The 24,804-nt window shown below is 35.2% G+C and overlaps 1 protein-coding gene across 7 annotated transcripts; it reads left to right on the top strand.

Annotated features, from left to right (window-relative positions):
• The first annotated feature begins 22 nt into the window (after nucleotides 1–22).
• LOC105323732 (apoptosis-inducing factor 3) lies at nucleotides 23–23,817 on the top strand. Of its 7 annotated transcripts, none has more exons than XM_034482556.2 (18): nucleotides 23–185; nucleotides 7,012–7,133; nucleotides 12,555–13,237; nucleotides 14,743–14,942; nucleotides 15,232–15,451; nucleotides 15,544–15,670; nucleotides 15,941–16,053; nucleotides 16,328–16,414; nucleotides 16,724–16,815; nucleotides 17,079–17,209; nucleotides 19,508–19,623; nucleotides 20,826–20,961; nucleotides 21,047–21,123; nucleotides 21,373–21,490; nucleotides 21,696–21,794; nucleotides 22,339–22,414; nucleotides 23,139–23,243; nucleotides 23,408–23,817. In XM_034482556.2, exons 2-18 carry the CDS (start codon nucleotides 7,100–7,102, stop codon nucleotides 23,460–23,462), a joined length of 2,469 nt encoding a protein of 822 aa, XP_034338447.2. In that variant the 5' UTR covers nucleotides 23–185; nucleotides 7,012–7,099; the 3' UTR covers nucleotides 23,463–23,817. The 7 variants fall into 7 exon arrangements, with proteins under 7 accessions (XP_034338447.2, XP_034338432.2, XP_034338434.2 ...); XM_034482541.2 differs by lacking the exon at nucleotides 19,508–19,623 and adding an exon at nucleotides 18,129–18,244 and having other exon boundaries at nucleotides 28–185; XM_034482543.2 differs by lacking the exons at nucleotides 23–185; nucleotides 19,508–19,623 and adding exons at nucleotides 1,660–1,682; nucleotides 18,129–18,244.
• Nucleotides 23,818–24,804: the final 987 nt, after the last annotated feature.

Below are 24,804 nucleotides of genomic sequence, written 5' to 3' on the forward strand. Positions count from 1 at the left end.
CAGCGAGCTACACTCGTACAGAAGTGGTGGCGCTTGACAGGCACTCGAGTTAGCAGGAAGTGATTACTGAACAAGCTCTGGAGCCAGAAGGAAGTGATTACTGGATAAACACTGTACGGGAAAGTGATGACTGGATGTTCCAGTGGGATGACGGTCAGTTACAACAGACCAAAGGAAGCAATAAGGTGAGTGTGGCTATACAGCCAACTGTCTATCAGATCAATCAGATCAAACCACTGTAAATGAATGTTGCTCACTATTTGACTTTAATGTGAAGCAATAGGTGTTAGTATTATTTCAACCATTTATGTTTACGGTTTTTTTCTCCAAGAAATGACCTGTACCTGAGAGTTAGTTACATGTACTGTTATTATTTCAATGCATTCAGAAAATCAAATTCATCTCTTTCATCTCTATTCATTTATCAGATTGTGCATATACTGACATATGTCAATGTCAGTAGAGGGTCAAGGTCACTAATAGAGGTCAAAGGTCATATTTGTTAGATTGGACTTTCTGATTGCCAGAGGCATAGTTTCTTAAGCACATCTTGTTACTATGAAATAGCCCTTAAACTGATATTGATTGTAGAATTGACCTATTGAATTGCATTAATGAAGACATAAGTAAACATGGTTTTTGACAAGTTAAAGTTAAGTGACACCAACATTTTTTTTAACCTATTCATAAAAAATAGGACAAAAGGGAAAGATAACTGGGTTGTTAGTTGTAGAGGCATCACTAGGTAGGACGGGTGCTGATGTCAGGTGTGGAGTGGATCCCCCATTCCTAGGTCTCTGTGTAACACAGATGTGGTGGCAGTGTTTGTTCAGGTGATGCAGACCCCGAGGTACACGGCAGTCCATACAACACCTGAGTATACCTGTACTATATATACACTATGGATGCAAGCAAATACAAGGACAGAGTGAGTCTGAGGGGTAGGAACTGGTCAATCAGTCACCCATGGGAACAGGGGGTGTGGGTTACCAGGAGTAAAAAATAGGGAGATCAAGGAATGTGTGATATACATCATGTACATTTCATGTAATTTGGTGTCAGGAAAATTTTGTCAAAGGACTATATACCAGTGTAATAATTGGTAAGAGTCATTTTTAGTCTTCGTAAATCAATGATCATAAAAAGTTTCAGGTCCTTTGGTTAATTCTGTTAATTTGTAGAGGAGTTACTTAAAATATATTTTCATACATTTGTCTAATTTTGATGGCACTAATTGGCAGTACATAACAGAAATAATCCTATTTTGGCAATCAAATCGAATGAGAAGAAAATTAAAAAATCTGGATAACCACTTTGAAAAAGCAAACTTTTTCTGTCAGTTATTAGTGTTAGATAAATACATGATTTCTGGTTGACAATGTACGTACATGGGTGCTTGTAAAAAGGGGACAGCACTTGGGCCCCACCGTTTACAGTGTAGATAGGATAGACAAGAGGTTGTATTGGATGCTTACAATGATAGTAAAGGGGACAGCTCAAGGATTCCACGGCTACATGTAGATGTGACGACACCTCGCTGGTGTTGATCTGGTACGAGGGGATTACCACAGACTGTCACAGAGTGTTCAAGCATATTATGTTGTTTTGCACTCGTCGGTAAGTAGTAAATTCTGTGGTCAACAGGTATTCCTGATTCAAGGATATTTGTGTGGTAATCACTGGTGAGTTTGTTTTATTGTGGGTCTCCATTTTCTGACAATGTTGAGTTGGTTTAGAAATGAATATATATTGGATTTAACTATTGAAGCATGTTATTTATAATTAGTTATGAATAATACATATTTCTTTTTTTAAAACCTCTCTGGGCTGCAACATCAGTTCTAAAATGATTATAAATTCACTTTCTGCTTCTCAGTGCAACATATCCCTCAGGCATGGGATCAGCTGCTCCGTACATTAAATTTACCAAAACTTGGTTTTGAGCTTTTCATCAATCCTGTCTATTTTATTTTCTCACAAGATACTAATGGATATTCTTGAAATGAAATATTCTCCTCTTTATGATGATGGAATTTTCTTTGGAATAAAGGGTCCCAAGTTTTGCTATTCGTGATTGACAGGCTTACCTGTACAGGTGTCATAAATTTGATGACATGTTATGTCACAGATATGCATGCTACAGGGGTCCTGATTACTTCAGTATGCTACAATTCTGTGTACAGCTAGCTAGCTAGACAAGTGTGTGGATGTAGAGGAGACTGTAAGTTTACCATTCTGTGTACATGTTACAAGACATGTGTGTGGATGTAGAGGAGACTGTATGTTACAATTCTGTGTACATGTAACTAGACCTGTGTGTGGATGTAAAGGAGACTGTAAGTTTACCATTCTGTGTACATGTAACTAGACCTGTGTGTGGATGTAGAGGAGACTGTAAGTTTACCATTCTGTGTACATGTAACTAGACCTGTGTGTGGATGTAGAGGAGACTGTAAGTTTACCATTCTGTGTACATGTAACTAGACCTGTGTGTGGATGTAGAGGAGACTGTAAGTTTACCATTCTGTGTACATGTAACTAGACCTGTGTGTGGATGTAGAGGAGACTGTAAGTTTACCATTCTGTGTACATGTAACTAGACCTGTGTGTGGATGTAGAGGAGACTGTAAGTTTACCATTCTGTGTACATGTAACTAGACCTGTGTGTGGATGTAGAGGAGACTGTAAGTTTACCATTCTGTGTACATGTAAGTAGACCTGTGTGTGGATGTAGAGGAGACTGTAAGTTTACCATTCTGTGTACATGTAACTAGACCTGTGTGTGGATGTAGAGGAGACTGTAAGTTTACAATTCTGTGTACATGTAACTAGACCTGTGTGTGGATGTAGAGAAGACTGTAAGTTTACAATTCTGTGTACATGTAAGTAGACCTGTGTGTGGATGTAGAGGACACTTGGTTTTTTTTTTTAATTTAAATCATTATCCTGATAAATATTATAGTGACATTTAGCGGAGAGAAGTTTTTTATTACTGCAAGTTTCAGTCATGTAATACTCTCTTCAATTTGGGTAAAAATATACTACTTGATAATTATGGTCTATTAAGAAATCCAAAATCTCCTTATAAACTTAATGTTGTTGACATGTCAAATTTATGTTCGGATATTTACTGAATGGTGCACAACAAGTTTCTGATTGCCTATTTGTAAATCACATGTACCAAGAACTGACAGAGCTGGTTGGCTTCTCTTTGGATAATTGTGTAATGGAATGTGGTATACCTACTTTTGTTCTGTCTGTTATAAAGAGGTGTTCAAAACCAGTAATACTGGAGACCAGGGTGTCTGTAGTCCTATGAACATCGCTCAGCCCTAGCAGTCTGTACATGTATATTGTGCTTACAGACCAATTGTCAGGTGAGACTCTTCCTAAAGGTGTGTATCACATTGTACTGGTATGGGGAATCAGCATGTAAAACATGTGAGATCACAAATGGAACGATTACAATTATGTTATTTGTTTATAGTTTGAATTTGCAGGAGGGGGAAGAGGTGTGTCATTTTGTAACTTTATTTGTGTTATTAGCATTGTCTAGACATTCTCTTGTAAATTGCAGTGGTATCTTAGTTTTAAGAGGGGGGGGGGGGGGGGGGGGGGGGAGAATTAAAGAAGTGGTGTTTTGTGTTAACTAACTGCATGACCTTGGAGTGACAAGTAAGCTGCCTGTTAGATGTCCATGTGACAACTCTCACCTCCGGAGTAACGACAAGTTTTTACTCAAACATTTCCCTGTAATCATGTCTACCTGTGTATCATGGCCTCCACTACAGGTGTGTCTGGTGTGAGAGGCGAGTGGGAGGCGCCCTCTGATTAACATACCTGGTCCAGGTGAATAAGAAGTCAATTAGGGTGATTTCTGTGAATCTAGCAATGAAAAGAATGTCACTCTTAGCTCTTTTTTAAGCATAAATTTTTCATGATTCCTAAGAATTAGATGATTGTTACCTTAGAAATTTAGATGTCAAAACTGTTTAGCATATTATCAGTGGATGGATCTCATTGAAAAATTCATGCCGAAATGTAAAGAATTAATTAGCCAAGAATATATAGCCATTAGCATACATTTTTAATTTGAGTCTATTTTGACTCAGAATTTATTGCCACAAGAGAAATGATAAAAAGGGACAAGCACTTTGTTTTTGTGGTAGGATAGTGGCTGGTATTTGTGGGAGATCTATTTGTTATAAACCGCAAGAACAGTTAAATGTTGGAGAATGTGAACAAGTTCATTTGTCCCCGCTTTCCAAATTATAATATGTTTCAAGGACTTTGTTTCTGAGCAGGCTCCCTAGAAAATACTTCTTAATAAATACCCCGATTTATTTATCAGAGAGCTGAGTCAAACCCACACACAAACTAACCCACAGACAAACTAACACACAGACAAACTAACACACAGACAAACTAACACACAGACAAACTAACCCACAGACAAACTAACACACAGACAAGCTAACACACAGACAAACTAACACACAGACAAACTAACCCACAGACAAACTAACACACAGACAAACTAACCCACAGACAAACTAACCCACAGACAAACTAACACACAGACAAACTAACCCACAGACAAACTAACACACAGACAAACTAACCCACAGACAAACTAACACACAGACAAACTAACACACACTCAGACAAACTAACCCACAGACAAACTAACACACAGACAAACTAACCCACAGACAAACTAACACACAGACAAACTAACCCACAGACAAACTAACACACAGACACACTAACCCACAGACAAACTAACCCACAGACAAACTAACACACAGACACACTAACACACAGACAAACTAACCCACAGACAAACTAACACACAGACAAACTAACACACACACAAACTAACACACAGACAAACTAACCCACAGACAAACTAACACACAGACAAACTAACCCACAGACAAACTAACCCACAGACAAACTAACACACAGACAAACTAACACACAGACAAACTAACACAAAGACAAACTAACCCACAGACAAACTAACACACAGACAAACTAACACACAGACAAACTAACCCACAGACAAACTAACACACAGACAAACTAACCCACAGACAAACTAACCCACAGACAAACTAACACACAGACAAACTAACCCACAGACAAACTAACACACAGACAAACTAACACACAGACAAACTAACCCACAGACACCAGGTAGTCTGGGTACATTGTTTTAGTTGCTCTTGCTTTTAAAAGAATTCAGGTGTTTTTGTCAAAATTCATAAAAAGATGTGCATAGATAAAATTCAATTCATTCTTTCTCCCCAAACCAAATGGTACAAGAGATACAAATGATGTAACATTCTTTCAAACAATCTGGAATTAGGACAGGTGTGTTGGCAACCCAGACTCCTCCAGTAATGTTTCATTTGTCTCCATGTAGCTATGACAAGTTTGAACTTAGTGACCTTTAGATTATTTGTTGTACCTGGGGGTGGGGGGGGGGACCATTCACATTACTGGTCAATGTACAGAGGATGTGGTGGTGTGTGGTGGGGACTATTTCTCACCGGTCAGTGACAGAGGGTGTTGTGTGGTGATCCTAACTGTTGTCTCTATCTGTCTGTTCTCACATAATACTGGGCAGGTCTGGCCATATATAGTCTAAAGAAGAACATGGTTAAAGAGCATGCATGTTAATACATGTATTGTTTACTGTGCAAGGACAAGATCATTCATTGGCAGTGCACAGAAAACCAGTAAAATGACCTCAGATGCCATGGGAAGTTTATTTCGGAATCAGATATACAGATAGACGGATCAGACAGCATCAAAATTACCAGTAATAAAACCCCTGATGCTGAGTCAGACATTGTACTCTTTATACACCTGGGCTGGGTTCTCCATCATTTACACAATAAGGTATACCACCAGCCTTGGTCCTCAGATTTACACTAATTACATGTATCTTGTTGTGTGTTTGTTTGTAAATGGTACACATAGCCACTGAATATCCTGGAATAGCAGGTCATTATTTTAAGCGTAATCATTAGTTTCAACAGGAATAATAATTTGACAGTGAGGGCTGAACATTAACGACCTGTCTGGTAGTCGCTCGGCCTGACAGCTGACAACTTGCAGACACTCCACGTAGGAGTGCATCCATTTTCCTTCACAATTCTCACCTGGCTCAGGTGTGCTATGCATTTGTGTATTGCCCAAGACTTACCTATGATGTATATCTTTTCAAGACAATTTGTAAGTAATTAAGATATATGGGTGGGTTTTTTTTCCTCCAAACTAATGGACTGTTAAGGAAGTTTTATTTCAATCTGAGCATTTGATAACTCCATTACTGTAGTGAGGAAGGTAAAACAATATAAGTGTGTGCTGCAGTAGGTGTATATTAGGTGTGTATTGATGGAATGACTTGGGGCAGTCACAGTTGTGATTCTCGCTGAGACCTCGTGTTGTTTTCAATCAACCAGTCCGACTGGCCGACTTGCGGGGACTCTATCTACAGACGTTGTCAGCGGTGGGTGTCACACTTAATGGACTGGGCGTTTTGGTGGACAGTCCAGTTACTTTTTTTAGCCTTTGTTATTCTGCCTGATCAGTTTTAATACCTGTTGATTTTAAAGCCTTTCAGAAGCCTGGATGATTCATTAGTCTAGCTTTTTATTTTTATTCACTGCACTGTTGTCTGTTAGAATAGACATACTTTTAGCCGTGGAGCTCACAAAAGATGTGTTATTTAATAATCTGATTAATATATCGTTAGCTTTCCTTCTTTAAAAAGCAAACAATAAATATCTTGACCACATGTATCTTGATCAAGCAGGACAAAAGAGTTTACAGAGGAAGTTTATTTGGATTTCTTGATCGCGTTCTTGTTGAACTGTTTCCTCAAGGAGAAAAACAGAATATTTTGAGGTTCTTAATTTTGTCAGCTTGACTTACGACGTGGTGATTATGCAACCATTATAAAGTGCTGAGGCATCACTCTGGATTTTTTTCTGTATTTAGATGACTGTGAAGCAATCATTGAGATGAAAGAAGCATTGGATCCAGTGATTTGTTGATTTAGAGGAGTACTCAATACAAACACCACAGGATGGGCAAGGGGCAGTCCAAGTCTTATGACTTCAGTAAGTTATTAATTCTCTCTCTCTCTCTCTCTCTCTCTCTCTCTCTCTCTCTCTCTCTCTCTCTCTCTCTCTCTCTCCAGATCACAAGTTTGTTCAAATATCTGTAAAAGGCTCATATAATCATGGAATAATATTGAGTTTCCTCTGTAGATTTTAATTATAGAAATGTATCTCTATTTACCATGTTTACAATTCAGTACTAAATGTGATCCCAAGTCTAAGTCATAATTAGAGAGAATAAATATTGTAATTGTGATGCTGCTGAATTTTGAATTCACTGGGGAGGGAAGTTCTCCCTGTCTGGCCATCAAGCACTGAATGAACTATTCACTGAGCTGTCAGCATGACGGCTGCATTAAGTGAAAATTTGGCTGCGTAAAAAAACAGACTCAATTTAAGACTGCATGAGTTATTACAGGTTTCGTAGCATTTCAATATTAAGACAGTCATACAGTATTCCAAGTCGCTCATCTGCAAAGGTTTTCTTGTTCAAGGTTCATTTGCATCTTTGAATTTATTACATTCGGTTAATCTAGCATACAACTGAAGAGAAGTAAAAAATCATGCAGGTAGACAGCTATAAATAAAGCTATAGACGATGGGGCTGATAACTCCCCTATGTAAATCTTTCAGATCGACTCCCTCTCATTGTATTTGAGATGCTCTAACCCTTGATGTCTTAAATGATCTCTCAAATATTGAAATCCTGTAAAGTGAAGAGTGGTCAAGCATATCGCAATTAACACCTGTAGCCTCACCTGGTCGGGGATACTTGTATAGACTGATACTTATATAGACTGCCGCTTGGTCTGTACATGGGAAAGTGGGGGCGTGGTCCCACTCAAATATTTTTCACTTCTCATTATAACAAATATTTTTCGTGCATCCAAATAAATTATCATTTGAAAGTGATCAATAATGAATCATTATGATAAGATGTGTGAGGCTCCAGAAATGTCCTTCGCTAAAAGGTTTTCGATGTAATGAGGGTGTTTTCGTGAGTGGGACACTTTCCAAGGTGACTGTCTTTTTCACTCATCCTTCCCTGTACAGAGCTTAAAAACACTAGCTGTGTTAACCAATGGTCTCTGCTTATAAGTATTAAAAAAGGTGATAAAACTTTAAAAGAAAAGTGGTCATGTAGATTAATAATTTTTTGTACAATGATTTCTGAGAAAATAAAGTGTGGGTATCATATCACTTCCTTTATTAGTGTGGAATGCATTCATTGTCAATTTGAATGTTTAATCTCTTAACTTTTATAATCTCTGAATTTTACTGTCAACTTTCTTCTTTCCTTGACTAGTTTTAACATTTAACTTACCAGGAGCAAGTTTTTGGTTCTTCCTGTGTTTACTAAAGATATTTCAACAGTGATAAATTTCTATATACATAAAAATTGAGGAAGTGTTTCCAAGTTGTCACATGTATTCATTTGATTGTTTCAACTCTAGGTTTTTGTGTGTGTTTATCTTAAAGGTAAAAAATGCAGCATATAAAGCTTTAAATATACATTGCAAACAATCAATAATGTACCATCATAAAAAAAATAACATGTGATATTGAATTATACAGTAACACAATGAAATTAGACCAAAACTGTGACGGATAATTTGTCAGTCACCAGCCTATATACAGAAACTTGCTGTAATTATTATGAACACTGTAAATTTGAAGCATAAAATTGAAGTACAATGTAGTTACTAGCTGAATATGACAACAAGGATTTAACAGAAATGTCCTTGGGAGGGGGGTGATACAGATCTGGTCATTGAAGCAGTTGATGATACAGGCCACAGGCTGAGATTTAAAGATCAGCCGTAGAGATGGGGAAGCTGATACACAGGCTTATGCTAATGTTTGACTCCCCAAAAATTTCTCATGACATTTTTCAATTATTTTGTAAATTCTTAGAATTCAATTGAGAAACTTCACGTTACACTGCGTTAAGGGGGACAACTCTAGAACTGTTATTTTCTCCTGATGATTTTTAAAAGGATACAATTTTTAGTAGCTTTTTGTTTAAAAAATTTAAAAAAAGATTTATCAGTTATCATTATACATAGTCATTGACAAGAAAAACTTAAACAAGTCTCAAAAGTGTCTTGAATTATAAATAAAACTTTTAAGAAAAGTATTCTTGTTTTAGATTCTTATAAAATAAATATACAGTTAAAACCTTTAGATACAAGCAATTTCATCATGGAATTCTATAAGACTTGCTTTTACACACTGCAAGGTCACTCATTTTAAGATCATTAAAAAGAGGTAAGGGTGATCGCACTGACCCCGGAATTATATTTACTCCTGGCTAGTGTTATCTAGTTAATGATTTTATAGGAATCCTCCAGTTTATGACATTATACTTTTGTCTTGGAAGATAAACCATAGTAAAATCTACCCCACCCTCTATATGTACACGGATGCTATTCTGTATTTACAAATAATCCTACTACAGTTGTGATCGTAAGGCGAGTTACTACATACAGCCAGTAATGGGGACTTGTGCATCAGCTGAAGCAGGTAAAATAATGGCAACTGTTACTGGTACTTAAATTGTTTTTAAATTCTTGGTTTTTTAATGACTGTAATGAATTTGGAAAAGACTAGAATTTAGGAAAAAAAATTAAGATTTTTAATGCAAACGACAGTTACCGATACCCTTTGCTATCGTCTAAATCAATATGGGTAAAAAGATATTTTTTCTTTTCGTTAATGATTTGTAAATGAAAGAAAAGTTAAAATTGGTTTTGACTTAACAGTACAATTTTAACTTATTCACTTTTTCAAAATGTTTCCCCCTCACTAATGGATAAGAAATAGTTTCCAGTAATTTTCCCTAAAAATTTTTTGAATTTTAAGTTAGTATGCATAAACTGAATGAACAATTTATTTTCAAAGGCACAGCCAACAGAAAAAAGTTCACATCTTTTTTCATCTTTTACGTATTTATCTTCAACAGACATGTTTTGTAAGGGATGTATTACTGCAAAATGCTGGAGCAGCAATTTATAAGATAGAAATATTTTGTAGTAAATACAAACAGGCAAAATTTGGGTTTACACATACAAATTCTTAATTCATATCACTTTTCTATCATTTTATAATTATTTGTTTATCATTTCATAGCAGTCTTTACAGATTTTAATGAGATGTGGGAAGTTTATTCCGGCGCAGAGAAACCTTGCTGTGTTATGATGCTAAAGATCCCTCTAAGTTATGACTGTAAAGCTCATAGGATCACAGTAAAAAAATCTCCTACAGAACTTTGTTTGTGGTGTAAGGGCAATGTAATGCTCTCTGCCTTCTATTCAATAGATAAAAACTATCAAAGGTTCACTTTTAATGGTATGTGGTATTGTGCCCCAATGAACAAACCAACATATATTATTGATAAACCCCCAAAAAGTGTTCAATACAGACAACAAAAACAGGTTCAACATTCCAAGACCACGACACTTAATTGTAGAGGTATTGACAAATATACTCTGGGAGACATGTTATGTTACTAAGGATAGCGCTCCGGTTCTCGGGAGAGGTTGTTGTTTATGAGTCTTTGATACCTGGAGGAACTGTCAGTTTTATGATCGATGGAGAGGGGCGAGCATTAAATAAATCACGGTCCCTGCGAGGTGCCCGAGTGGTTCCTGTCTACTCCAAGTGGTGGGACTCTCCAGCCCAAGGCCACACAGGCTCCTATATCACAGCCCGGACAACAATTACTGTTTATCAGCTCCAGACCTGTACAGGAGAGCCCCCCCCCCCCCCCCCACCCCCCCCCCCCCGGACAACCGGACAAGTACATCTGAACACCTCGGGTGTGATTCAGAGAAACACTGAATGTACTATATGTATGGTCAAATATCTCCATCCAAAGAATATTTACCTTCTTTTTTTAAAAAAATTTCTGCTACAAACTGTGTCCAAACCATATTTAGTATTTCTGAGAAAATTCAGCAATTAAGTTCTTGTTTGGTATGGTCAGCTCGTGAAGTCTATTACCTTGGCATTTGCCAAGTAAACTTTTAACCTTAAAGCAAAGATATGGAAATTATGTGTCATATGTTCACTTCCCTAACGACCCCTACATCTCAAAGAGGAGAGAGAAGTCCGCCCAACACTAACTGATTCTCCCTGGGCACCTGTTTTATCCATTTGCTTGTTTTAATTTGCTCTTAAGAATAATTTACATTTATCAATAATATATGTGAATATATTTGGTTCCTATATTCTTGATAAATATTTCAAGAAACTTAATTACAGTAAATTGATTGAATGAATACCGTACAAATCATAATCAATATTTGGTTCATAACAGGTGAGTTTGCTGTGAAAGATATTTCAGATATAAATTATATGCAACTTAATATTTTCATATATACGTATTATCAGTTTACATGTAAATACTTGCATGGGATTTTAAATTTCAAAGTTTCCATATAGAGACTTGATACACAAAACGTGACTGATTTACTGATGTTTGAACAGAACATACTGCTGTATATATATATATATATCAATCAAGAGGAACTTCAATGTTCTAATTTATGTCCCCTGGTTGTGTGATTCTATATCATATTTAGCCATGTGACTGGCCGTGTTTGTATACGGCCGGGTATTTAAAGATTACCCTCCCCAAGATTACTGGTATCTTAACTCTCTATAAGTGTACGCAGTGCTCAAAGGGATTTATTTTCTGCAGGTACTAATTTAAGTGTGTATCGATAGAATTTTTACAGTTAGAAATGTATATATATAGTAATATTGCCTGATATACACATAGTGGCTGTTGCTCTTTTGAAAATTTTGTTTTTAAATACCTCTGCAAGAAATGCTGAATGTAGTTTATGAAATGTTGAAATTTTATCAAATCTGAAGTCTCACGGTGAACCTAGCTGTTGTGGTATGCATTTCCACACTAACTATATAACAGATGAAACATTGATATTTCACAAGTAGGCAAATATTTGCTGAAGTTTTTTTTTCAAATTCATTTTTGCTCAGAGAGAAAGCATTTAAGTATTGATTAGTTAATGGATTAAAAGGCATTTAAAGGACCTTGTTACATTACAGTTATAAACATAAGGCAAGAACAGAACAAAGTTTCAAAAGAGAAAATTTATGAAGTTTATGAAAGTTTATGAAAGTAATACATTCCAGAAATTGATTACTGTAATTGCATTAGTATATTGAGTGCAAGGCTTAGGTATGTGCACCAGTATAGCTGTTTTATTACTAATTGCTATAAAATCTTACACCTACTCTCTGATAAATAATCTTTTGTACACTTATTAATAGTCCATCACAATGTGATATACATAAAGTTGGATGTATTTGTAATAACTGTATCAGGATATTGATGTTCATATATCTATCTAGTCAGTGATTTGTTCATTCATTAATACCATAACCTTGTTACAGCTGGGGAGTCAGTGAAGAAAAGGTCAGGAAGTAAGAAGTCCAACGGAGTCGAAGCACGGACGTCCAAAACTTTTGACCCGGATACAATAAATTCCCCGCTATCTGGGAAGCCAGAGAACGGGAACGGACAGTCCCCGACAAGAACCAGTCTGCCAGTGACCAAGGAAGAACCTACAAAAGACACTAGTGCTGATGACAGTGCAGTAAACGGTGAGCAATCCCCCACAGATAACAAACAGTCTGAGGGGTCCAGTGACACTCCCCAGGAATCTGTGACAGAGACTGTTGAGAAGTCTGACAGCAGTCAAGTTGTTAACTCTGAGGAGAATACTCAGCAAACATCTGATCCTCCTGTAGAAGAGGACAACACAGAGGAGGAGCAAAAACCAGAATCCACGACACAAGGTCCCCTAGAAGAAGAGGACCTTGATGAAAAGATCCAAAAAGAGGCTGAGGATTTGAAGGAGAACCAGATTGAGGAGTCAGAGGAGCTTGTTACAAAGGAGGAAGAATCAGCTTTAGAGAAAGACACTTCAGAGGAACCACCAAAGGAAAGCTTAGAGGAGCCAGCAGAGGACCACACTGAGGAACAACCAGAGGACCAGATTGAGGATCATACTGAGGAGCCAGCACAAAACACAGTAGAGGAAGAAGTTACTGCTGAGGAAACTAAACCTGAACAGGTAATTGAATTAAACCTTCTGTGCGAAAAAAAAATCATATACTGTAGATTCCTTATTGTTCGCTAGTCTTTCTCTCTGCATTTCTCAAAGAAATCTTAGTCATGATTTTTACTCAAATTGAGAAAACTTAAGCTACCTCCATAGCAAATCTCAAATATGAATATGACATAAACATCATTAATACAGTAAATTATATTGTCTGTAATATTCATTTCTTTACTTAGATCTATTCCAATCAATACTCAGTGTAAATGCAATAATCTGTGGAGGTTTGATAAATAATTTTTTTATAAATAAATAATAAACTTTGGGGAGTTATCTCCCTTGACAAAGGGAACTAATTCATATGTCTGTGTTAGAAGGAACAACTGTGCAGTGATTCTACTTTTTAACGATTTTTAAGGTAGTAATGATGTTTTTAAAATGTTTTTGATTGTTATATGGTTTATATAATTGTAAGATACCGTTATGTAATGTATGTTTAACATAACAGAGTGTTAAATTTCAATGCTGATCAACATTTTATAACTCTTCTTAATTTAATCTGATTTTCCTCTGTTTAAAACATAATGAGACGATTTTTTTTCATTGAAAATGAAGTTTGATTCGAGAAATGTATTTATGAAAAAAATCTCGACTGAGTAAATTCTCAGGATTTGAGATCAAACTTAAGTAAAAACTGAATTTTTTTCGAGAAATTGGAACCACTTTTGATACTCATTTTAAAACATGCATGCCTACACTATCATTATGCAAAGACTTCTTCACCGACAGATATGTATGCATCAAACAGGTGTGATCAGTGTTAGGAGGTTTACAGACATATCAAAGTCACAACATGCATGTTCATTAACATGCACTAAAATTACCAAACATGAATAGGGTTCCTGGTTAATGTACTAAGCTTTGATGATGTTTATGCAGATGATAAAACCCCGATATAGTAATGTGGAAGAGTTGTCCATTCACAGAGCAATATCAATGTATTCTGAAAACCGTGGTTAAAGTCCTGTCACTTCAGCAAGGCTATCTGTCACTCCCTGACTGTACTGTGCAGTCTGGTCTATGTGCACTGTAGGACAATGTGTGTGTTATCACTTGAATGCATGTTTGATGATCAAAGAGACGCCATTACTTTACATCATGTTAACATTGTCATCTCGACAAAAAGGTCATAAAACATCAATACAAGTACATGTGTGATCTGGGGAGGAGCATTCTGCTGTAGAGGAAGTTTGTGTCCCTAAATCTTGTTAATTCAACATCAGTGTGTGAGTTACTGCACCTATAAAGGAGTCAGGTGGTATATCATTCATTGTTTGAAGGTTGTTTTGTACCAGTGTCATCAATATTGGCATACACATGTTCAGAATGACCTGACCTTGCAGGTTAACAGGGTTATAGAGTCCTATGTTCTAAATCTAGGACAACCAAACCTAGCTTATTTTCAATGCATTGAAGTTTTTAATGTTTTTGTCAATGATGAGACGACATTTTTCCTTCAGACTGAAGACAGTGACAAAGAGGAACCAGACAACAGAACAGGGGAACTAGTTCAGCAAGCCGCTGTCAGTGTAGAGAGTGAGCAGAATCCAGAAGAATCTGTGGATAAACCCGAGGACGAACCTGAACCAGAACCCGAGGAAGACATGGCCGACACAGTGTCAGGGGTGGTCTGTAATGAGTCCGATCTCAAGGACGGGGAGTAAGTTACCATTAATTACTCTCTGTATTGCCTGGGGTTCCTGGGTTAAAAATGAAAACTTTCATCAGTGGGGAAGTTGTCAATAACTGGTACAGAAAATCATCAAGTAAAAATCACAGGCATTCTATTTGATTATTAATTTTATTACACATAGTTCATAAACTTAAGTTATTATTTGTTCAGAGGTGAAAAATACTATAAAATGTCCACATTATGACTTCTAAACATCCTAATATCCTAGGTGTTGAACTTTTATCATATTTTCTCTATATTATGTATCTCATTGCAGTATGAAGGAGTTTGATCTCGGTGAAGGAAAAGTACTAATTGTCAGGGAAGGGTCAGAGTTCTATGCCCTCGGTACAAAGTGTTCACACTATGGGGCGCCACTGGTCAACGGGAGTCACTGCAAGGGCAGAGTTCGCTGTCCCTGGCATGGAGCCTGCTTTAGTGTGAAGACGGGGGACATTGAGGACTTTCCTGGCCTGGATAGCATTCCAAAGTTCAAGGTCAAATACCGCAGAACTCAAAGCATGATCAAGTAAAATTCCTTTGGTTTAATGGGCTTCTTTGTGATGTTGATGTTATGATGTCATTATAGGTTGAAGTTGATGGTGGTAAGGTTAAGGTCACAGCTAAGAAGTCTGCACTGGCTGACCCTAAAGTTCAGCGTACTATGTGTAAAGCCTCGAAGTCTAGCAACAAGAAAGTCTTGATCATTGGAGGAGGTATATAAGATAGCATCTACTTACAAACATCATTCAGTTCAATAATTTTAAGACATACAAGGGAAAATCAAATTGATATGAAATTTGTGTATTCATTCTATCTAATTCACCTTGTCAAAAATATTTTGACTGATGTCTTAATAATTTGAATATTTTTGTTCGATAAATATTAAGTATATTATTATAGACCTACTATTTTCAACTAAATAAGGTTATACAGTAATTGTTTTTGGTGATTTTCATTACCATCACCTTTGGTATTTGTTTCAGGGCCGTCCTCAGTTAAATGCGCAGAAACGCTGCGACAGGAAGGATTCACAGGGGAAATCACCATAGCGACACAAGAAAACAACCTTCCTTATGATAGACCAAAACTTAGCAAGGTTTGCCATAGAGTTCTTGACTTGATGCTCAAGATTATAATATAGGTGTTTTTTTCTGGATGAACGTTTTTTGTCTGTCTCTAATTTAACATTTAATCCCAAGTTGTGTATGGATTGTCATCACAATTTTATGGCATAGCACTTGGACATTCCACTTTTTCAAGAGAAAAGTCAATTCTTGGCATGTTAGACTTACTTATTTAAATAAGTTGGGCTATTTGTAATCAGTGTTTACTGAAATATTAGCATTTAGACGACACTGTATCTTACACAGGCAATGGATATCACAGCTGACAAGATAGCTCTCAGAAGTGCTGATTTCTACTCCAAGGCAGACATCACCATTCTAAAGCAAAAACAGGTAGGAACTCTGCCATTATAGCACGATATGTTGACATTATGCGCAGAGACTTAATGTCTTATTTGTTGTGACCTAAATGACAGCTTTATATCTTTGACCAGATTTTGTAACACAGGTCATTTGTGATACAGAATATATATCCATATAACTGCATTTATTATTCATAACCACAGAGACCGTATTTATAATGTAAAAAATGGAACACAATTTTAGATGTACAGTATTCCGAGGTTATTTGTCCTTGAATTAACTATACTAGCTGGCTTTGATAATCAACTGTATAAAGTTATCCTTGAATTTATTTTCAAGGCTACTGCAGTAGATGTTTCCAACAAAACAGTGACTTTCCAAGATGGCAGCTCTGTACCTTATACTTCATTAGTCATTGCCACTGGAGGACGGTATGTTTGTAATACCGGTAGTAATACCGGTAATAAACAACGACATATTTTTGCAACCAACATTGTTCCATTTAACAAATGATAACTCAAGAATATCTTGTAAATGTTATTGAAAGTTTAAATGTTTGTAACCTTCTTCTAACTTGTAACTAAATACCTTTGAGTTTTTAATATTTTGTCAAAATTTTCTGGTCATAAACTTCATCAAATACTTTGGATAAATTTGCTGTATTTCCATTATTTATCATCTATGTTTTCTATAGTCCCAGAATGTTGCCTATCCCAGGCACTGATCTACAAAACGTGTATCAGCTCAGAACTCCAGAGGACGCAAATCAGATCGCAGAACGAGCTGCGGGAAAAAATGTGGTCATCATCGGGTCCTCATTCATTGGTCGGTTATTTATAGTATCATAACAAATTATAAATCTTGATGATAATTTGATGAACTTACGTAACATAATGTACTACATGTACCAGTGTCTGAATTGTTTGATTGTTTACAATATATTATACTTGAATCATCTTTAAAGAAATGAATGCAAGGAAACATAGAGTACATGCTGATAATTTATCAATGCATTTACTTGTATTTGGATTATACGAATATTTGAAAATACACCTTTGTTTAAGCTGCTTGGAATATTAATGGTCACTGTTCCTTGGATTTTTAAAATTACTTTTAGTATATAACATGAGATTATGATAAATGTTATTCTAGCAACCAATTTCATAATTGTACCTACCTATTACTTACACTGGTTATACACGGGTATTATTTCTGTTGTTGACATCATTTTTGATAGAATCATGTGGCTTTAAGTAAAAGTAGATCATCATCATGTAGATTTTAGGAAATCCATTTTATCGGCGAAAAAATGTGTTTTGGGGAAGAAAATAGAGTAGATGCTTTTGAGAATGGTGAAAATGTTGACATTGCCTAGCTTTCAGTAGAGTTCTAGAGAGGTGCAAGAGAGGATATCCTGATAGAGATGTTCACATTGTGTAACATTTAGTCTGGTTCACGTTGTGTAACCTTTAGTCAGGTTCACATTGTGTAACCTTTAGTCTGATTCACATTGTGTAACCTTTAGTCTGGTTCACATTGTGTAACCTTTAGTCTGATTCAAATCGTGTAACCTTTAGTCTGGTTCACATTGTGTAACCTTTAGTCTGGTTCACATTGTGTAATCTTTAGTCTGATTCACATTATGTAACCTTTAGTCTGGTTCACATTGTGTAACCTTTAGTCTGGTTATATAGAGAGGTTACTTAATGCTATGGCTACATTCTGGGTTGACTCTGTTGTACAGGGATGGAGGTGGCCTCCGCTCTTGCTGGCACCGCGACCTCAGTGTCGGTGGTGGACATTATCAAGGTCCCCTTCCAACTGGTTCTGGGCGAGAAAGTAGGATCAGTGTTACAAAAGGTAACCCGCTGCTTGTTTGTAGGGGTTAAAGGTCATGACCTCAGAGACAGGGTGTCACTTATTACAGTAATATACCAAATACATTGTACTGAAACTATGACAAAATTTTATTCCCCATTCTTTGATAAAAATCTTTTATAAATGAACTTGATCCAGTAAAAAAAGCATATTGTAATCAAACTTTCATCTTATTTTGATTGCATGAGAAAACTAAATTTTGCAGTTGTTAATATATATCCAAATGAATTTGAAACTTATGATATATCGATTTATAACTAGTAAGTTATAATGGGCAAAAAAACCCCATGAACTAGGATTACTTACACCATAGATATTATATCCCTAATCCTGTCACTGAGGTTTTGATACTTGGTGGTGGACTCTATATATGCTTGTATGGCTTGGGCTATGGTCTCTGTTCATCATACAGTCTCACTCCTGTACATATCCTGTAGCTGTTACATGTACTATAATCATTGTAGACAGAGTATCATCTAACACTGAATGTTCATGAGCACAAGTCCTTCAGTAGATGTTTAACACTGCCACTAAGATGTATTTATCGTGTTTGTGGTTGCACAAAATAAAAATACCCTGCACTGGTATTATAACAGTTGTTTCGTTTCTTCACTAACAGCTAGCTACTACTTTCCTGGAACAATATTGAATGTACATGTAGCATGCAGTGCATCTTGATTTATTACAGATTGGATAACATTAAAAAGAAGACCAGCCTAGTCTCAGATTTGGCCTTGTATTCTGTTTAGTGTTTATGGCAGAATGCAGTCACAAATGTAAACTGATCCCAAACAAAATACAATGCCAGATGTCAAACATATATAGATAAATAGGTATATTCAATAAAATCAAATTCACATTCATCTGTTGCAAAATATTTCTGCAAAATATTGTACACGCAAAATATTATATGTATAGTATATAGTTACTATAAACATACCGGTATGATATTTAGCATATATTTGGTAGAAATTGATTTTTAACAAGTTAGTGTACTGGTTGATTTGAGGTAACATATATTTAAAAGTACATGTACCTATTTTTATACAGATATGCAATGCAATTCGCGATATGCCTGATTTAGCGGGGATAGCTTTCCACATAAAATTATTAATATAATACACAGCCAAATGTAATACGTTTACAGTATATCCATCCATAAAATACTGGACGGTTAGAGTTTCCTTGCATTCATGTTCCTTGCTTTTGACCTAATTCTGACCGTGCACCACCTCTTATGTGTAGGAATGGAGGTAGCCGCTTGTTTAGTAGAAACCGCTAGATCTGTCTCGGTCTTAGTTAGAGGGAAAGTCCCATTTCAAAATATTCTAGGACTTAAACTTGGTGCAGTGCTAAAGAAGGTAAACAGTTACTTCTTGTTAAAGGGACTTTGACACGATTTGAGATCAACATTTTTATTTTTATTTTTTATGTATAAAATGGTTTACTGGTGCATTTTAATTGATTGGCCAAAATATTGAATGTTAAAGTAAAGTTACAAGCGAAATACAGAGGTAAGAATTGGTTGTTATGTAAACAAAGCTCGATTCTTATAGTTGTTTACAAAAGATGAAATGTGGAGATTTACCATTTTATTCTTAGACAAATGACATGTAAAAAATAATTTAAACTAACTCAATATCTTCATAAATACTGGTATCAACAGAAAAAGATACATTTGATTGAAACTTACACCAATACAACACATATGTAAAAAGTTACAATACATTGTATTCGAGTTTTGTTTACATAGAATTATTAACTCTGTATCTTGCTTATAACTTGATATTTGACTTTCAAATTTTGATTAAAGGAATGAATTCAATATTTATTTGTTTTATACGATATAAAATGGTTTGGGGCAGTTAACGCTTTATAAACCATGAAGTGGTTTATAGAAAAGCGTAAACTGTTTCAAACCATTTTATATCATATAAAACTAATAAATATTGAATTCATTGCTTATAATTTAATTTTTCTTCTCTTCAGTGTAGATAAAAACGTCATTTGACCTTTAAAATAATGTAAAATTGTACAAAATTCAAACGTAACGTCAGGCGTATTGATATGTTTTTGACGTTAGTCTTACTATGACGTAGGCAACATTCTTTATACGATATAAAATAATTTTTTAGCCAATCAAAAAGTGCGTTACAACCAGAATTAAATTATATAGAATTAAAAACTTCTATAGTTATCAGTATAAACATTGAAAATGGAAAAATAAAATTTGAAAATTTGAAGTCAAATCGTGTCTAAGTCCCTTTAAAAAGCTGATATATGGGATTAATAAATTTAATTCTCTGTTAAAGTGACTAACAACTCATCTGAATTTCTATTTTGTATCTTCATATATATAGAATGTTGTTATACATAATTATCTACAGTATACTGTTTGCAAAAACTACAAAACATAAAAATACAATAATTATATGTTTATGAATTGCTTTATTTCAATTGTCACTTGGGAGCTGATTAATATATTATATAATAAATGGGGATATGCACCATGTGTCAGTATATATACTTAGTTGGGTTTCATTTGAGAATCATTTTTCTATAGATGCATGAAGACAATGGAGTCAAGTTTTATTTTGAGCGGGGAATCAAGGAGTTTGTGGGGAGTGATGGGAAGGTCACTGAGGCTGTTCTCTCCGATGACACCCGCCTGCCGGCAGATTTGTGCATTATGGGAGTTGGTAAGGGAAATAACTCTCTCAAAAAATGACCCTTTTCTTCTATAGAATAATGCAACAAATATTTAAAATATTAGCATTTTTATAGGAGTTGTTCCGGCTACCGACTTTATCAAGGGATCTGGTGTAGAAATGACCGATAGAGGATTCCTTCCTGTAAATAAAGTAAGTCCTCAAAAGTGGGTCAAATGGTTCAATTTGTTAAAATCATTGAATCACATTGCAAGTCCATAGTTTTCTAAACACAAGTGCATATCATGCATATACCAGGTACATTAATATTAAGTTAAAGATAAAAACATGCTGGTTTTGTTAAGCATTGCAAGTTGCATGATCTTCATTTAAAATCTTCTTTGCACATTCTGACAACAATTGTTTTACTGACCATTCTTTTAAAAATCTAAATTTTTACAGATGATGCAAACTAACCAACCTGATGTGTATGCAACTGGGGACATTGTAGAGTTCCCACTCTTCAGTGTTGGAGACAAAAATGTTAACATCCAGCATTGGCAGATGGCACATGCTCATGGTACATAATAACTTGTATCGTATGCTTTCTTAAACAATATTTTATGTACACATACATGTATAAAAGCCTTAATTCTTTTGTCATGTGGAATATTTGACTTTATTGTTTTTGTTTCCTTCAGTCTTTTTTTAAAATCATGATAGCATTTGCCTCATTTTGCTATTAATTTTTAATACCTAAAAATACTAATTTTTTGGGAATATAGGAAAAACTGCAGCTCTTGGAATCCTAGGTAAAGATGAGCCAATCAGAAGTGTTCCCTTTTTTTGGACAGTGCAATACAAGAAAAGTATACGTTACACAGGTAATTAATCTGCTAATATACATTTATCAGAGTCGGCCAAGTTAAAGATGCAAGAAGGATAAATACAGAATAATCTGATAGATTGTATGTCTATATATAGAAAATCTATTTTCTACTGTGACAAATTACAAAAGAACAAATAAATATGGAAAACAACATGTATGTATTTACAAGAAGAAGTTATCATAAATTAAATCATATTGCAATTTATCTATGACTGGGTCACTGCAACTAATCTTCAAAACAGGGACTATGTGGGTTTAAACAGTAAAAGATTCATGGTTTACTGTGGGCCGGTATATTTGATACAAGGAGGTTAATTCTCACTAACAAATAAGACTTGGTTGGTATTACAGTAAAACATGATTATAGCAAACATTCTTATAATGAATTGAAGGTTACAGCTAACTGATTTTTCATTCCCTGTGATTTAATTACACATTGTAAACTTGATGGATAAAACAAATTACGCTTATAACGAATCAAAATCGCCAATCCCTGGTTTTTACTGTATTTGCTCCTATGTGTGCGTGCTTGTTTGTAGGTTACGGCCCCGGCTATGATGACATCATTGTACATGGTGACCTAGAGGCTCCCAAATTCATCGCCTACTACACAAAGTAAGGGTCATATTTATAAAATACATGGTCACTGTCTTGAAATATAAGCGGTATTTAGGCGAGGGTAAGAAAACATCCCAGTGGGTGAGGCTTGCCGAGCCCTCTTCATGTTAATGACCTGAGCCCAAATATCACTTACATTATATTTCAAGACAGTTAATATGTATTTAGTTTATCTTGTAACAAAATTTCATGATAGAAGCTTCATAATTTTGACAAATAATGGTGCACATCATGAAGCCATGATGACATCACAACGCATAAAATTTGAATGTTGGATAAATGCACGAGGCTATATTGGGGCGTTGACCGAATATAAGTTTATTGGGTTACCTTTCTTCGATCAATGCAAGGGGTAGTTGCAGGATAAATTACTAAAAACTGCCCAATTGATATAAGTACCTGCAACAGGGGGGAAATAACAGCCCTGCTGTATGTTATACCAATATACTGTTTAAAGATTACAAAGAAAAGGGATGTACAAGTATATATAGTTTCATGTAAAAAGTGCGGGTAACAGCCATATATCAGCTAAATTAATCATCAGTGCATTAAAGTTCAAATTTATGACTTACCAAGTTTAGAGTTTACTAGTTAGTAAATGTATCTGAAGCTGTGAATATTAGGTTCACTAAATTCGTTGAATAATGAAGACTTTTAAGATATTTGAAAATGTGTTGAAGTTTTCAAACAGAGTAAACACAATCTCTCCATTGCTTTGTAGAGGAGACGAGGTCATCGCTGCTGCCAGCCTGAACTTTGACCCCTATGTAGCCCGATTGGCTGACTTGATGTTGGCAGGAGAGAAAGTCCTGAAAAGTGAAGTCCAGTAAGTATCATATTATGTTGCATCCAACATTACCGGTATTAGGTTTCTTATAGGTTTCAGATCAATGCAAATTTACCTCTGATATTTTAACTTCTTTTAGTTAATTTGTTTTATCATTGAAAAGATATAATGAAAATTTCAATACTATTATTATTGTCTTTTAGATCAAGTGCAGATGGATGGATGTCAAAGTTTGAAAAATTAACCATAAAAGCTTGAAGAAAGTGTTACATGAACAGACATATACTGTTGGACTGTATCATGTTACATCCAGTGTGACTGCGCATATATTCTTGCTGGCATCAAAGTTTGCTGCAAGAAGAAAATTCCTCATCCATTGATTTTGTTTTTGGAAACTTCTGTTTTAGAATTCTATGAATTTTCAGCATATTAGAAAGAGCTTATTTTTCAAATATTGTAGAAAGAGTTGTGCATGGTTCGTGGGATCAGACTGTTTTATACATGTAGACTGTGAGCACATGTATGCATCTATTAGTACACATTGCAATGTTTTCTATTTGTAATATAGCTATATATCATAGAATATGTTATTCAATAAATTTATACAAGTAAACCAGAAGAGTTTCTTTATATACACATTTCCATAAATGCAAGAGCTATTTATTATTTGATTCGTCTCCTTTAATTTTTGTTGTGTTGGAGTGAGAAAGACTTCAGGTTCTTAGGATGGCATTATATTTAACCAGAATATAAGGTACCGGTATCCTAATCAGAATGTGTGGTACCTTAACCAGAGTAAAAGGTATCTTAACCAGAATATATTTACATTCAGTGTATATTTCCCCTTTATGTTTGCACTGGACATCTGCCACATTCGATTTTCTATAAAATTCAATACACTTTGCTAATTCATGCGCCATGAGCACAAATATAATCGTCCTCACATGTTTTGAGTATATTTATTTTTGTAAGTAACATGAAACTTTCCATCTTACATAACCATCTTGGTATGTACTTTTGAAAATAATCATTAAACTATATATACTCCTTAAGGACGAAGGACCTAATTCACTTTGCGCACCTAAAAGGAGTGATCGTTACGAATCATTGAAATATTGCGTCACAATCACTAACACTCGATGAAAAATTGCTTATGACGCAATGTATAGCTGTTCAACGTCATCAATACTCACTTCGATATTGCATGTAGAGGGCAATCTTGCATTTATAAAACATGCTGAATTACGCTTTTCAACATTTTTTAACATGCACAAATTTTGCAAGGGAATGTTAAAGTTCTATAGCAAGTTTTATATTAGATATTTTTAAGCATCTACATAGATTATTTAATAGAGTTTGAGCCAGTAAACAAATCATTTACATTTCGATTTGCATCAATACTTGTAACAAAAAAATATATTTTACAAAAAAAAAAATCTATAACTTATAATTTTGTAATGGTCCCTACTAAAAATCTAATTCGATTTTCTTGTTATTTTTTTATTGATTTTGATATATCTTTAGTAACTGTAACTCATATAAAATTTCATAAAAATCGCTATTGTAAAAGTGAATTGGGTCCACTATCCTTAAAATTTTT

Source organism: Magallana gigas, chromosome 3 (assembly GCF_963853765.1).
Source record: "Magallana gigas chromosome 3, xbMagGiga1.1, whole genome shotgun sequence".
NCBI classification, from domain to species: Eukaryota; Metazoa; Mollusca; class Bivalvia; order Ostreida; family Ostreidae; genus Magallana; species Magallana gigas.